This window comes from Aquarana catesbeiana, linkage group LG01 (genome assembly GCF_042186555.1).
Source record: "Aquarana catesbeiana isolate 2022-GZ linkage group LG01, ASM4218655v1, whole genome shotgun sequence".
NCBI classification, from domain to species: domain Eukaryota; kingdom Metazoa; phylum Chordata; class Amphibia; order Anura; family Ranidae; genus Aquarana; species Aquarana catesbeiana.
The window spans coordinates 26,191,883-26,206,720 of record NC_133324.1 but is presented as its reverse complement, the minus strand read 5'-3'; the positions used below and the strand labels follow the sequence as shown (position 1 = coordinate 26,206,720).

General features: G+C 44.9%; 1 protein-coding gene across 1 annotated transcript in view; it reads left to right on the top strand.

The window, feature by feature from the left end:
• Positions 1-14,838, top strand: part of LOC141134863 (vomeronasal type-2 receptor 26-like) — an 81,653-nt gene that overhangs the window by 26,951 nt on the left and 39,864 nt on the right. Inside the window, exons 4-5 of the mRNA XM_073624329.1 lie at positions 3,002-3,235; positions 6,604-6,727. Coding sequence (XP_073480430.1) covers positions 3,002-3,235; positions 6,604-6,727 — 358 coding nt within the window. The remainder of the gene's footprint in view (positions 1-3,001; positions 3,236-6,603; positions 6,728-14,838) is intronic.

Here is a 14,838-nt window from a genome sequence, read left to right as displayed (position 1 = left end):
GAGAGAATTGCCAAGGAGGAAGAGGTACTGGCAAAGTTAAAGATTGATTTCAAGCATAAAAAAATTGCAAATGACAGGCATCACAGTTCCAAGAGAAGACAGATGTGGCCTGAGTTAATGGCTTTGGAGGCCAAAGTGGAAAAGCAGAGTCTGCTGGTGGCCGCATTGAAAGAAATCAGCGGTGCTTTCAAGGAGAAGTATGGCAATGATGATCGCTTACGTGCAATGCGCAGAGTGACCATAGAGTCCAGTGGCATCTCCAGAGTGTGAGAAACCAAGATCAGTGCAAAGCAAAAAAGTTTCTGTGGGCTTGGACTGTGTTTCTGGCCAGCACGCTGAAAAATCTTTGCATCCCGTGCCAAGTATCAGTACGCCTGCAGATAGTGGAGAAAGCTCTGGCACACAGGTTGCGGTTGATCAGCAGTCAAATGGTTTGACTGGCAATATGTCATTGGGCCAAGGAAGTTCTGTGCCCTTGTCACCGCAGCAGGAGGCTATGGAGCAAGATGATCCATCTGAGCCTATGAAGGGAGCAGGTATGCTAAAGTTAATTTCAGAAATGGAATCACCTTTGCATTAGCAAGTTAGCAAGTTTGCCATGTCTGGATCATCTGAGGATGAAGAAGAGGATAATGATGTCCCCCCCCCAAACCTTTGAAACAACGGGTGACAGAATAAGCTGTTTTTGTTCATGACTTGCCTATACAATATAATGGAGGTGTAGCTCCTATGGATGGTGCAGTAGAGAGCAAGCTCATCTCCTGGCTGAGACTCCCACCTATCTACAGAAAGCTAGTGAAGGGTGTGCAGACTTTGCTTTGAAGAGTGCTGATAAGGACATCTCCACTGTTGGTAACCCTTTAGTTACTGGTAACAAAGTAAGAATTACCAAGGGTAATGTAAATATTTCTTTGTCAGAAGTCTCTGCTCCATCTGTTCCTGACAATAATGTTGTTACTACTTTACCTAAAGAGTGGTCTGTAACTAAAAGTGATGTGCGGGATGTTGCAAGGAGTACAATTATTTCCTATGCGGCAGCGCTGGATGCACCTGTCCCAAGGGTGAGTAGGGCCACTTATTCTGTAGTCACTAGTAGTGATGTGAGTGAAGGCCAGACCAATCTGACACCATCTGGTAGCTCCTTTAAATGCAGCAATGTGGTCCAATTGAGGTGGACTGGAGAGGGCCCCCCCCCAAATAGGAGAGATGTGGTGGACCATATTCTGGGGATGGGTTTTAAAGCGGAGGAGATTTTTGCCCTTATCAGCCCAGTTGGGTCATATGAGTATGATCTCTCCTTTGTCAAGGCGGAAGGATTAGATGTCTTTTGGAAGAGGTATGAGCAGAGGTCGAAGGTGTCCATCCCTACTGTGGATCTGATGGCGGACAAAATTAAAAAAAAAAAAAAAATGGTGTGGGGTCTCCCTCAAAATCTATACCAGACCCTTCAGGGTCTTTTATGTGTATTGTCAGACTGGCAATTCATTAATAGCCGCGAGTAGTTTTAAATTACTTTTTTTTCCGGCCGTTTTTAAAACTTTTTTTTGCATTGATTCATGTCCCCTGGGGCAGGACCCAGGTCCCCAAACACTTTTTATGACAATAACTTGCATATAAGCCTTTAAAATTAGCACTTTTGATTTCTCCCATAGACTTTTAAAGGGTATTCTGCGGCTTTCAAATTTGCTGCGAACACCCCAAATTGATCGCTGTTCGGCGAACTGGCGAACAGCCGATGTTCGAGTCGAACATGAGTTTGACACGAACTCGAAGCTCATCCCTAGACAGGATTATTACCTTTTATGCAGGGCAACCAAAGCTATGTCATCGCTGTGGTGAAAAGGAGCATTTTTCAAGCTTGTGTTCTGTGCAGAAATGTTCCCTCTGTCAGGGCTCAGGGCATGTTGCAAAGGACTGCAATAGTATTCCTTGTAATCTCTGTAACAAGTTAAGTCACTCCTATAGCCTTTGCCCTGAAGCCCTCCATAATCAGCCAGAGGTGGCAGAAGAACTGCTGAGGATGGAGAGGAAGGAACGTGGGGAACAGCAAGGGGTTGGTGGAGCTGTTTCAGCTAGTCCTGAGGACCCCCGCCAGGTGTCAGTTTCCCAATCTGAAGGTGTGACTCCTCTTGTGTCTGTTCCCTAGTCTGTGCTCCCTACTGTGTCAGTGTCTACTTCTGTTGTGTGTTCTTCCCCAGTGTTTCAGGTGCCCAGTGTTCCAGAGGTGGCTAAGTCATCCAGATTGGCTGAGGCTGCCAAAGGGGCAGATTTGTGCAGATCTGAGGTGGCAGCTTCATCTGGGCCTTCCATGAGGCAACGTAAGACCTCTAGTGGAGGTTCTAAGGTGAAGAAGAGGGAAGTTGCCACTGCTAATGATGTAGATGAGGTATTTCAGGGTAATGTTTCAGGGGAAGAGGGAGAGTGGACCAAGGTGGGGAGAAGGAGGAATAAGGTAGTTCTGACCTCTGCCTCCTTGGTTTCATCTTTAGAGGTAGATGATCTACCTCTGGGAAACTAATTTGGGTCCTTATCTTACGGGGAGGAGTCTTCTAAATCCGTGTCTCAGATGGAGGAGGATGAGGTAGAGTGTTCCCTAAAGAGGTCAAGGTCTCCAGTAAGGGGAGAGGGAGCTCAGGCTTAGGAACGCCTACCTCAATCATCCTGATGGCAGTTCCCACTCTGATAAAGGTGGCAACGATTAATGTTGCCAGCATAAAATCTGTAAGGGCTCGTAACATGGCCTTATTTTTACTCAGCAAGATGGATGCTGATATTCTATTTTTGCAAGAGACCCGGCTAAATAACCTGGCAAAGGGGGAGTGGAGGCGTGGGCCCTCCTTCTGGTCTCTTGTGGCTGAGCCTTACAGCGGAGCTGCGGCACTGTTTACTGGCATGGTAACGTATATTGCGTTGATAAAGGTAGATGGAGAAACAAGGGAAAGCAACATATAAATTGTTTCAACTTCAGTTTTAATTTGTTTGAGTTTTTTTTGTCCTCCAGCTGCATAAATATGTGAAACAAATAAAAAATCCATATAAGATGGTAGACAGAATGACCTTCTTTGATGAAAATGGTGAATTTCCTTTCCACTACCAAATAGAAAATTGGATGAAGTCTAAACGCCACGTTAAAGAAAAGTCTACTGAAGTTGGTTCATACACACCATGGGGTAAAGAAGAAGACCGACTTCACATTGACCCCAACAAAATAACATGGGATGAAGACAAAAATACGGTGAGGAGGAGAACATGTGGCACTCACTTTTCATGACATTGGCCACCGGTTTTCACACCAGATGTGTAACAATTATAGTCATTCAATGACATTTCATAATGTTACCCATGAACTTTATTACTTCAAATATTATATTAGCCTTATATGCCCTTCACATATAAGTATAAATAACACAGAAATTAACCACTTACCTACTAGACACTTTTACCCCCTACTACCCAGGCCATTTTTGAGCTTCCAGCGCTGTCACATTTTGAATGAAAATTGCACGGTCATGAAAACACTGTACTCATATGAAGATGTTATCATATTGTTCATACAAATAGAGCTTTCTTTTGGTGGTATTTAATCACCACTGGGGTTTTTTTTATTTTTTGCTAAATAAACAAACAAAAGAAAAATTGAAAAAAAAAACAAAACATTTTCATAGTTTATTATTAAATTTTGCAAACAGGTAATTTTTCTCCTTCACTGATGTGCACTGATGAGGCTGCACTGATGGGCACTGATGGGTGACACTGACAGACACTGATATAGCAGCACTGCTAAGCGGCACTGATGGGCACTTATAGGTGGCACTGATGGGCTCTGATAGGTGCCACTGGGCACTGATGAGGCAGCACTGATGGGCACTGATAGGGGGCACTGATGGGCACTGATAGGTGGCACTGATGAGCACTGATGGGCTCTTATAGGTGCCAATGATGGGCACTGATGAGGTAGCACTGATGGGCACTGATAGGTGGCACTGATGAGCACTGATGAGGTGGCACTGATAGGCACTGGTAGGTGGCACTGATGGAGACTGATAGGCAGCACTGATAAGTGACACTGATGAGGAGGCTCTGATGGGCACTGACTGACAGCACTGATTGGCAGCACTGATGAGCATTGATTGGCAGCACTGGTGGGTACTGATTGGCAACACTGATGAGCTTTGATTGGCAGCACTGGTGGGCACCAATTGGCAGCCCTGATAATCAGTGCTGATGCCCCTTTAACACAAGCCAGTTATTGGCTCTCTTCTTCTCTCTTCACAATGTCAGCATGAGGAAAGAAAAGCCCATAACCAGCTTGTGTTTACATCCTGTGATCAGCTGTCATTGAGCATAGCTGATCACATGGAAAAGGGCCACTGTGATTGGCCCTTTAACCCAGTTTATGATCATCTGAGTCCTATGGACAATCCAAGGAGGAAGTCCATGGATGCCCTCCCAGCAAAGGAAGCCTGCGCTGTAGCCATCTATAGTGCAGGCAGGACGTGGTTAAAAAAAGATAGTAAAATATTTTTCGGGATTACCATATATACTCGAGTATAAGTCGAAATTTTCAGCCCCTTTTTTGGGGCTCAAAGTGCCCCCCTCGACTTATACTCGAGTCACCGCCGTCTGCCTACATGATCAGTGTGTCATGCAGGCAGACGGCGGCCAGCATGTGCTACATACCACTAGGCAGCCTCTCACTGTTCAAAAGCCGCACCTCCTCGTCTGTGATAGGCAGTCAGTGTACAGCCTATCACGGACATTCTCTCATCCTCCTCCGTGGTATGAGGTAGGATGCACACAGACACATGCACACAGGTACATATACACATGACACACGCACATATACACAGGACACAGGTACATATACACATATACACAGGTACATGACACATATACACAGGACACAGGTGCATGACACATGCACATATACACAGGACACAGGTACATGACACATGCACATATACACAGGACACATGACACATGCACATATACACAGGACACATGACACATGCGCATATGCACAGGACACATGACACATGCACAGGACACAGGGAGGTATACAGCTGCAGATGGGCAGTGTTGACCCTCTTTTTCCACTTACAGTAGCTGCTGCATTTCTCACCCTCATCTTATACTCGGGTCAATAAGTTTTTCCCATTTTTTGTGGTAAATTAGGGCCTCGACTTATACTCAGATCGACTTATACTCAAGTATATACGGTATTTCTTACTCTTATGCCGCGTACACACGATCGGAATTCTCTTCTCACTGGAAAAAGATATGACGGCTTTTCCAACGGGATTCCACTCAAGTTTGCTTTGCATACACACAGTCATGCAAAAGTTCGCTGAACTTTCGACCATCAAGAACGCGGTGACGTACAACACTACGACAAGCCGAGAAAATGAAGTTCAATGCTTCCGAGCATGCGTTGAATTGTTTTCGAGCATGCGTAGGAATTTTGCACGTCGGAATTGCCACAGACGATTGCGTTTTCGGATAGGAGCTTTTCCCGACCAAAAAATTGAGAGCATGTTCACAATCTTTTGCTGGCTGGAATTCCGCCAGCAAAAGATGGATGGAGCATACACACGGTCGCATTTTCTGACGAAAAACTCTCATCGGTCTTTTGTGGGCCGAAATTCAGATCGTGTGCATAGACTATGAGGTTCTCCATGGGGAATGACTTCTGTCCCCCCAGGTTAAAATAGTTAACATGTTTGTAAACTCTAAGGCCGTGTACACACGAGCGGACTTTTTGACCGGACTGGTCCGACGGACTTTCCAACAGACTTTCCAACGGACTTTTGACGGACATCCAATAGACTTTTGAACAAACAGACTTGTCTACACACTATCACACCAAAGTCCGACGGATTCGTACGTGATGACATACGACCGGACTAAAATAAGGAAGGCACTAGCCAATAGCTGCCCTAGCGTGGGTTTTCGCCCGTCAGACTAGCATAAAGATGAGCAGATTTTTTGACCGGACTCATCGGAAAGATTTGAAGCATGTTTCAAATCTAAAGTCTGCCAGATTTTTGACTGGAAAAGTCCGCTGAAGGTCTGATGAAGCCCACACACGATCGGATTGTCCGCCGGACTCGGTCCGTCGGACCAGTCTGGTTGAAAATTCAGCTCGTGTGTACGCTGCATAAGAGTGAAATCCTCTTTTTTCCTCCTTTTTGCTCTATTAAATATACGATTGCAAGCATTTTGTTATACCTGTTCAAATTACAAAATAAAAAATAGGGCGAGGCTGACACCGGTCTACAAAAAAAAATATTACACTTTAAAGTGCAAGTAAACCAGAAATATATATATATATATATTTTCAATATGTTAGTCATCACTATATCACTGTTTTCGGTTTGCATTTTTTTGGGGATCCTTTGCAGTTTCTTACCCAGAGAAGAGTTGTTCCTGGCAGGATCTCCATACTGTACTTTGAGAGACTTGCTGGCAGCCCTACTGGTAAATAGAAATAGTATGCAATGGAAGACACAGATAAGGAGATACAGTAACAGATTTCAACACACTCTTATTGAATTTCCAATGTTATTTCACACAAGTAAATACATTTTTTTCACTTCCTTTTAGAAGCTGGAATCTAAGTGTGTGGATTCTTGCTTGCCTGGATACAGAAAAAAGCCAGGATCTTCAATCCACTCTTGCTGCCATGACTGTGTCCCATGTTCAGAAGGGCAGATATCCAATATGACTGGTATACCTTATATATTTATATACATACTGTATATACAGTATAAATACGCATATACTATGTTTTTTATATTAATTGTTTCTTAACTTTAACGTGAAACAGATGTGCAAAAGCTGTAACATTATATACCGTATATATATATATATATATATATATATATATATATATATTTTATTATACAGGATTTATATAGTGCCAACAGTTTGCGCAGCGCTTTACAACATGAGGGCAGACTGTACACTTACAATACAAATCAATACAGGAGGGATCAGAGGGCCCTGCTCATTAAAGCTTACAATCTAGAAGGGAGGGTCAAGTGAAACAAAAGGTAATAACTGTGGGGGATGAGCTGATGGGAAAAATGAAAATACAGTTATGTGTGGGTAGGGTAGGCTTCTCTGAAGAGAAGGGTTTTCAGGGATCGTCTAAAAGCTAATAGAGTAGGAGATAAGTGGACAGATTGGGGTATGGCATTCCATAGGATTGGAGAGGCTTTGGAAAAGTCCTGGAGGCAAGCATGGGAGGAGGTGACGAGGGAGCTAGAGAGCAGAAGGTCTTGAGAGGAACGAAGATAACGAGTAGGTTTGTATTTAGAGACTAGACTAGTGATGTAGCTGGGGGCTAAATTATGATGGCTTTGTAAGTAGTTGTTAGTATTTTGCATTTGTTGGGTGAGCGGAAGCCAGTGGAGAGATTGACAGAGAGGGGTAGTAAACAAAGAGCGATTGGTAAGGTGGATGAGTCTGGCAGCAGCATTCATTAAAGACTGAAGAGGTGATAGACTATGTAGAGGTAAGCCAATGAGAAGGGAGTTGCCTTAGTCGAGGTGAGAGATGACCAGCGAGTGAAATAAGAGCTTTATTGTGACATTGGTTAGAAAGGGGTGTATTTTGGAGATGTTGTGGAGGTTGAGGCTGCAAGATTTGGACAGTGATTGGACGTGGTGCTTAAAGGAGAGTTCAGAATCCAGGACTACACCTAGAACCTTGGCATGCGGGGATGGGCTTATAGTTGTGCCACTTATTTTAACAGAGAGATCAGGGTAAGGGAAAGGGGCATATGGGGGAGGAAAAATGATAAGTTCGGTTTTGGCTAGATTGAGTTTGAACAAGTGGTGTGAGATTCAGACTGATATATCTGATAGTAAATTAGTGATACAAGAGGAGACAGAGGGAGTTAGCTGAGGGGTAGAGAAATAGATTTGGGTGTCATCAGCATAGAGGTGGTATTGAAAGCCATGGGAGACTGACCCAGAGAGGAGGTGTAGCTTGAAAATAGGAGAGGTCCAAGAACAGAACCTTGGGGGACCCCAACAGAGAAAGGAAGAGGAGAGGAGGAAGTAGATTTGTAAGACATGCTAAAGGTGTGGCTGGATAAGTAGGAAGAGAACCAGTGAAGAGTACAGTCACAGAGACCAAAGGCATGGAGTTTTTTGAGGAGAAGGGGGTGGTCAGCCATATCAAAGGCGGCAGAGAGGTCCAGGAGTAGGAGTTCAGAATAGTGTTGATTGATTTTGGCCATTAGTAGATCATTTGTTAGTTTTAGGAGCAGTTTCTGTGGAATGTTAAAGATGAAATACAGACTGAAGGGGATAAAGAAGGCTATTATCAGGAAGGTGGACGCTCAGTTGGTTGTAGACTAGACATTCAAGAAGTTTGGATAGGAAGGGGAGCAAGAAGATGGGGTGTAGTTTGTTAAGATTGGATGGGTCCAATGAGGGCTTTTTAGGTATGGGTCTGACAAGTGCATGTTTTAGAGAGTTGGGGAAGATGCCAGAAGAGAGGGAGAGATTTAAGATGTGGGTTAGAGAGTGTAGCATAGAGCCAGAGGGTGAACGTAGCATTTGCAAGGGAACAGGATCCAGAAGGCAGGTGGTAAGGTGGACAGTGGCAAGTAGTTTAGCAACCTCGTCTATAGTAGTGGGGTTGAAAGAGGGAAGTAATGATTGTACCTGTGGGCATGAAGTGTAAAGCGTGGAGGGTATCTGAACAGTAGAGATCTCCTCGCAAATTGTATCAATCTTCTGTTTGAAGTTTTTGGTGATCTCCTGGGCAGTGAGTAAGTTGGCCGGTGGAGGCAATGGAGGACAAAGTAGAGAGTTGAAGGTAGAGAAGAGTTGACGGGGATGGGATGATAAGTTGCTAATGAGAGTGATAAAATAGGTCTGCTTGGCAGTGAGGAAGCTGGAATTGTATTTTTGGAGGGCAAATTTATATTGGTTGAAATCTTTCTGAGAGTTAATTTTATGCCACAGGTGCTCATGAGCACAACTATTTTTTTTCAGACTTCTAGTATCATCTGTTTACAAAGAAGAAAACAAGCAGCGCCAACCTAAGTGCAGTGGTATGGACATACGTTTTAATTGTAAGTAGAAATACACTCACTCTGAGTAAGATAAAAGCAAGCACATCATAATATAGTCCAGTGGACAGCAGGATGGACAGCAGGGCTCCACGAGGATGGTCCTCTAGCGCTGTTTTGTTTGCGTCTGATGATGCCGGTGGCTTCCGGTTTCTCAGACTCGAACAGGCAGGGCGCAGGGGGAGATCTTCAGTCCCGGAGTTCCTTGTTGCAGTCAGATGATGATATTTGCGTGCACGTGTTTGGAGCATGCGTGCTTCTATGTTAGATGCCTGACGATTTCCCCCTGCGCCCTGCCTGTTCGAGCCTGAGAAACCGGAAGCCACCAGCATCGTCAGTCACAAACAAAACAGCATTAGAGGACTGTCCCTGTGGAACCCTGCTGTCCATCCTGCTGTCAACTGGACTATATTATGATGTGCTTGCTTTTATCCCGCTCAGAGTGAGTGTATTTCTACTTACAATTAAAACGTATGTCCATACTACTGCTCTTAGGTTGGCGCTGCTTGTTTTCTTCTTTGTATTTCTCCAAAGGTGCCTTCTATCCTTCAGCATGCTGCCTCCTGCATTGTGTCAGTAATTCCTTTTGTGAAAATATACCCAGATTACAGAAACTTCTCCCCTCTCTTCATTGACTGTACCCTTATCAGGAGTCATTTTTACAAAACTATTTATTGACTCTCTGCTGCTATTTTATTATACCCTACCCCTGGTCCCATTTTTTAACACTCCCATCCCACCAACAACAGTACTGCTTACAAATGACATTATTAGCGCAACCAATTATTGTCTTTTTCTCAGTATCATCTGTTTGCCAAAGTTGAAGGGGTTGGGGCCTGATTCTGTGTGTAGTGAGGGGGGGCAGTGAGTCCATTGAGGCTAGAAGTAAAGCGTTGTAGACAGAATTGGTACAGGATAGGGGTGAGATTTTGTTGTAGAGGTTGTCGGTAGCAGAGTAGAGAAGAGAAGGGTTGAGATGACATAGGTTTCTGCGGGTAACTTTTAGGCAGTTGGAGGGAGAGGAGGTGGAGGAGAGGGAGAGAGTGAAACTAATAAGGTAGTGATCAGAGAGAGGAAATGGATATTAGAGAGGTTGCATGGAGTGCAAAGGTGAGAGAAAATGAGGTCAAAGATATTGCCTTCAGAGTGAGTAGGAGCATGAATCCACTGCTTCAGGTCAAAGGAGGAGGTTAGGCTGAGAAGTTTGGAAGTGGCAGAAGTATTAGTATTAATAGAAATGTTGAAGTCACTCAGAATGATTGTGGGGATTTCAGAAGAAAGAAAGTAGGGTAGCCAGGCAGAGAAGTCATCAAGAAAGGTTCATACTGGTCCAGGGGGCCTGTAGATCACAGCTATACTTAGAGAAACTGGAGTGAAGAGACAAATGCAGTGTGCTTCAAAAGAGGACAGGTACATTTTGTAAGTGTAGCTCCAGCCAAAAAATCGATTTTTAAGCTTTATGGATAACATAGTGAAGGGTTATCATCACCCCTAGAACATTTGTTTTGCTGTCTGTGCCCCTGTTCAGAAGATTTCACCTCACTTTATGTCCCATTGATAATTGGATTGAGAAAATTGTGGGTTATTAGGGAACCAAGGATTGGTGATAAAGCATCAGTGGAGACTAGGGATGAGCTTCGAGTTCGAGTCGAACCCATGTTGGACTCGAACATTGCATGTTCGACCATTCGTCGAATTTTGAACGTTATGGGCCGTGACACACCAAATTCGAGTGGCACGTCACGGCCTATAATTCATTGTGACATCGCAGTGCATTGGTGGCATATTATTGGCCAAGCATGCACTATGACCCGCATGCTTGGCCAATCACAGCGCCGTCTATACAGAGAGCTGTAATTGGCCAAAGCCAGGGTGGCTTTGGCCAATTATGGCTCAGGGGGTTTAGTACACCCCCCACACTATATAAGGCCGCCTGCACGGTGGCCCTGTGTAGTGTGTTCCGGCGTTGAGAGAGAGATAGATAGACAGACAGACAGTGTCATTTGATTTCAGTTAGATAGAGTAGGCAGGGGAGTCGGTTAGCTGCACTTACAGTGTATTGTATATATATATATATATATATATACATCCTAGGTGTTGTGTGTGTGTGTGTATATATATATATATATATATATATATATATATACACTGTATTCAGTTTATCTGGATCCGTTCCTGTTATTCCCTTCCTACTACTGACAGGCAGGCAGGTGTTTTACAGCTACCTGAAGAAAAGTGCTGGTGTTCTTCTGATCCTATTAGTCCTATTAGCTACAGTATTTACAGTTAGTGTAGTGCGTCCTCTGCACAGTGTGCACCTAAAGCTACCTGAATAAAATTGGTGGTGTTCTTCTGATCCTATATTAATACCACAGGCAGGCAGCTACAGTATTTACAGTTAGTGTACAGGGGGTTTAGTACACGCCCCACACTATATAAGGCCGCCTGCGTGGCGGCCTTGTGTAGTATGTTGCGGGGGTGGCGGAGAGATAGACAGAGAGACAGTGTCATTTGATTTAAGTTAGATAGATTAGGCAGGCGAGTCAGTTAGCTGCACTTACAGTGTATTGTGTATATCTATGCATCCTAGATGTTGTGTGTGTGTGTATATATATATATATATATATATATATATATACTGTATTCAGTTTAGCTAGATCCGTTCCTGTTATTCTCTTCCTACTGACAGGCAGGCAAGTGTTTCTACAGTATTTACAGCTACCTGAAGAAAATTGCTGGTGTTCTTCTGATCCTATTAGTCCTATTAGCTACAGTATTTACAGTTAGTGTAGTGCGTCCTCTGCACAGTGTGCACCTAAAGCTACCTGAAGACAATTGCTGGTGTTCTCATACTAATAATACTACAGGCAGGCAGTTGATTCTGCTAGCATCAGTATATATATATACATCCCAGCTTTGTGCAGCTACATCTCACCGCAGGCCATTAGTATGTCTGGAAGGCAAACTAGGAGAGGCAGATGGTCACAAGCCAATAAAAGAGGGCAAGCATGCTCTGTGTCTAGAGGCAACAGTGCTGGTCGTGGAGACGGTGCATCCTCATCAGCACGTGGCCGTGGGACACGCTTGTCCCTTTTTTCGGCAGCTGGCTGTGTTGAGCCGCAACATGCGGAAGAATTGGTAGAGTGGATGACCAAGCTACCTGAAGAAAATTGCTGTTGTTCTGCTCCTATTAATACCACAGGCAGGCAGCTACAGTATTTACAGTTAGTGTACTGTGTCCTCTGCACAGTGTGCACCTAAAGCTACCTGAATTAAATTAGTGGTGTTCTTCTGATCCTATTAGTGCACAGGCAGGCAGCTACAGTATTTACAGTTAGTGTACTGCGTTCTCTGCACAGTGTGTACCTAAAGCTACCAGAAGAAAATTGCTGTTGTTCTGCTCCTATTAATACCACAGGCAGGCAGCTACAGTATTTACAGTTAGTGTGCTGTGTCCTCTGCACAGTGTGCACCTAAAGCTACCTGAAGAAAATTGGTGGTGTTCTTCTGATCCTATATTAATACCACAGGAAGGCAGCTACAGTATTTACAGTTAGTGTACTGTGTACTCTGCACAGTGTGCACTTAAAGCTACCTGAAGAAAATTGGTGGTGTTCTTCTGATCCTATATTAATACCACAGGAAGGCAGCTACAGTATTTACAGTTAGTGTACTGTGTCCTCTGCACAGTGTGCACCTAAAGCTACCTGAAGAAAATTAGTGGTGTTCTTCTGATCCTATTAATACCACAGGCAGGCAGCTACAGTATTTACAGTTAGTGTACTGCCTCCTCTGCACAGTGTGCACCTAAAGCTACCTGAAAAAATTGCTGTTGTTCTGCTCCTATTAATACCACAGTCAGGCAGCTACAGTATTTACAGTTAGTGTACTGTGTCCTCTGCACAGTGTGCACCTAATTATTTTTATGAATGTGAGCCGATCAACAGAGTCTGTGGACAGGCACACTCTGTGTTTGGTTACAAAGCCTCCAGCAGCACTGAATGTGTGTTCTGAAAGAACGCTGGATGCAGGACAGGACAGTAGCTCAATTGCATATTGAGCAAGCTCTGGCCACTGGTCCATCCTCAAGACCCAGTAACCCAGTGGATGTTCTGGTGGAAAGGTCTCCAAGTCTGTTCTTCCCCCTAGATATTCCTGCACCATGTAATTCAGATGCTGGTGATGGTTGCTGGAACCGATCAGATCTTGGCACTGAGGTCTGAAGAATTGTTTGAAGGCATCGGTCAGCCGGCCACCTTCTCCACCGCTCTTTCTGTGACTGAACAAAGCCTTAGCAACACGTTGTCCAGCACCAGGAAATTGTAATCTCCCAGGCTCTGGAAACGCATTGCACAAACCTTTCTGCAAGGCCTCCCAAAGATGTTTCATCCTCTGCTCCCTCTGCAAAGGCAAGATAAGTTCTGCAACCTTACATGGATCAAGAAGGGTTGCCAGCCAGTAATGATTCCTTTCCTTGATACCACGAATCCTAGGGTCTTTTTGCAGGCTTTGCAGGATTAGGGAGGCCATGCAGCATAAGTTTGCAGAGGCATTCGATCCTGAGTCCTCTGGGTCACTAAGGATCACATGATCCTCAACAACCTCCTTCCAGCCACGTACAACTCCATGGGTTTCTGGGGACTGCAAACGATCCCTTGAAGACTGCTACTGATGCTGAGTTTTATCCTCCACCCCCATGCTGACACAATCCTCTTCCTCCTCCTCTTCTTCTTCCTGTGTGAATACTAGTATCTGGATAAAGGGGGCCTTGAGAGGTAAGGAAGTCCTCTTCTTCCTCCCGCTGTTCTGCCTCAAGTGCCCTGTCCATTATTCCACGAAGCGTGTACTCCAACAGGAAGACAAGAGGGACAGTATCACTGATGCATGCACTGTCACTGCTCACCATCCTTGTGGCCTTCTCAAATGGTGACAGGACAGTCCATGCATCCTTGATCAGTAGCCATTGGCGTGGCCAAAAAAAGCCAAGCTCCCCTGACCCTGTCCTGGTGCCATACTCACATAGGTACTCATTGATGGCCCTCTACTGCATGTGCAGCCGCTGCAGCATTGCCAACGTTGAGTTCCAACTGGTGGGCATGTCACAAATTATTCTTGGGCAGGTTGCATTCTCTTTGAATGTCAGCCAGCCAAGCACTGGCATTATATGACCGGTGGAAATTACTACAGACTTTCCTGGCCTGCCTCAGGAGATCCTGTAAGCCAGGGTGCCTGCTCACCACCAAATTCAGGACGTGAGCCAAATAGGGAACATGGACCAAGTGTCCCTGTCGGAGGGCAGAGAGGAGGTTTGTGCCATTGTCGCATACAACCATTCCTGGCTGAAGCTGGCGTGGCATCAACCACCTCTGAGCCTGCCCCTGCAGAGCTGACAGAATCTCTGCCCCAGTGTGGCTCCTGTCCCCCAAGCACACCAACTCAAGCACCGCATGACATCTTTTTTTGCCTGCGTACTTGCATAGCCCCTTGAACGCCTACGGAGCACCGCTGGTTCCGAAGACAAATCAGCACAGGAAGAGGCCATGGAGGAAGAATAAGAGGAGGGGGTGGAGGAGAGAGGTGTGGCAGAATCACCACTAGTAGAATTTTTGAGGTGTGGTGGCGGAACAACCTCCAACACTTACTGCACCCTGTCCTGCATCCTTTCCAGCTGCTAGAAGAGTCACCCAGTGCGCAGTGAAAGATAAGTAATGTCCCTGTCCATTCCTGCTAGACCATGAGTCAGCGGTAATATG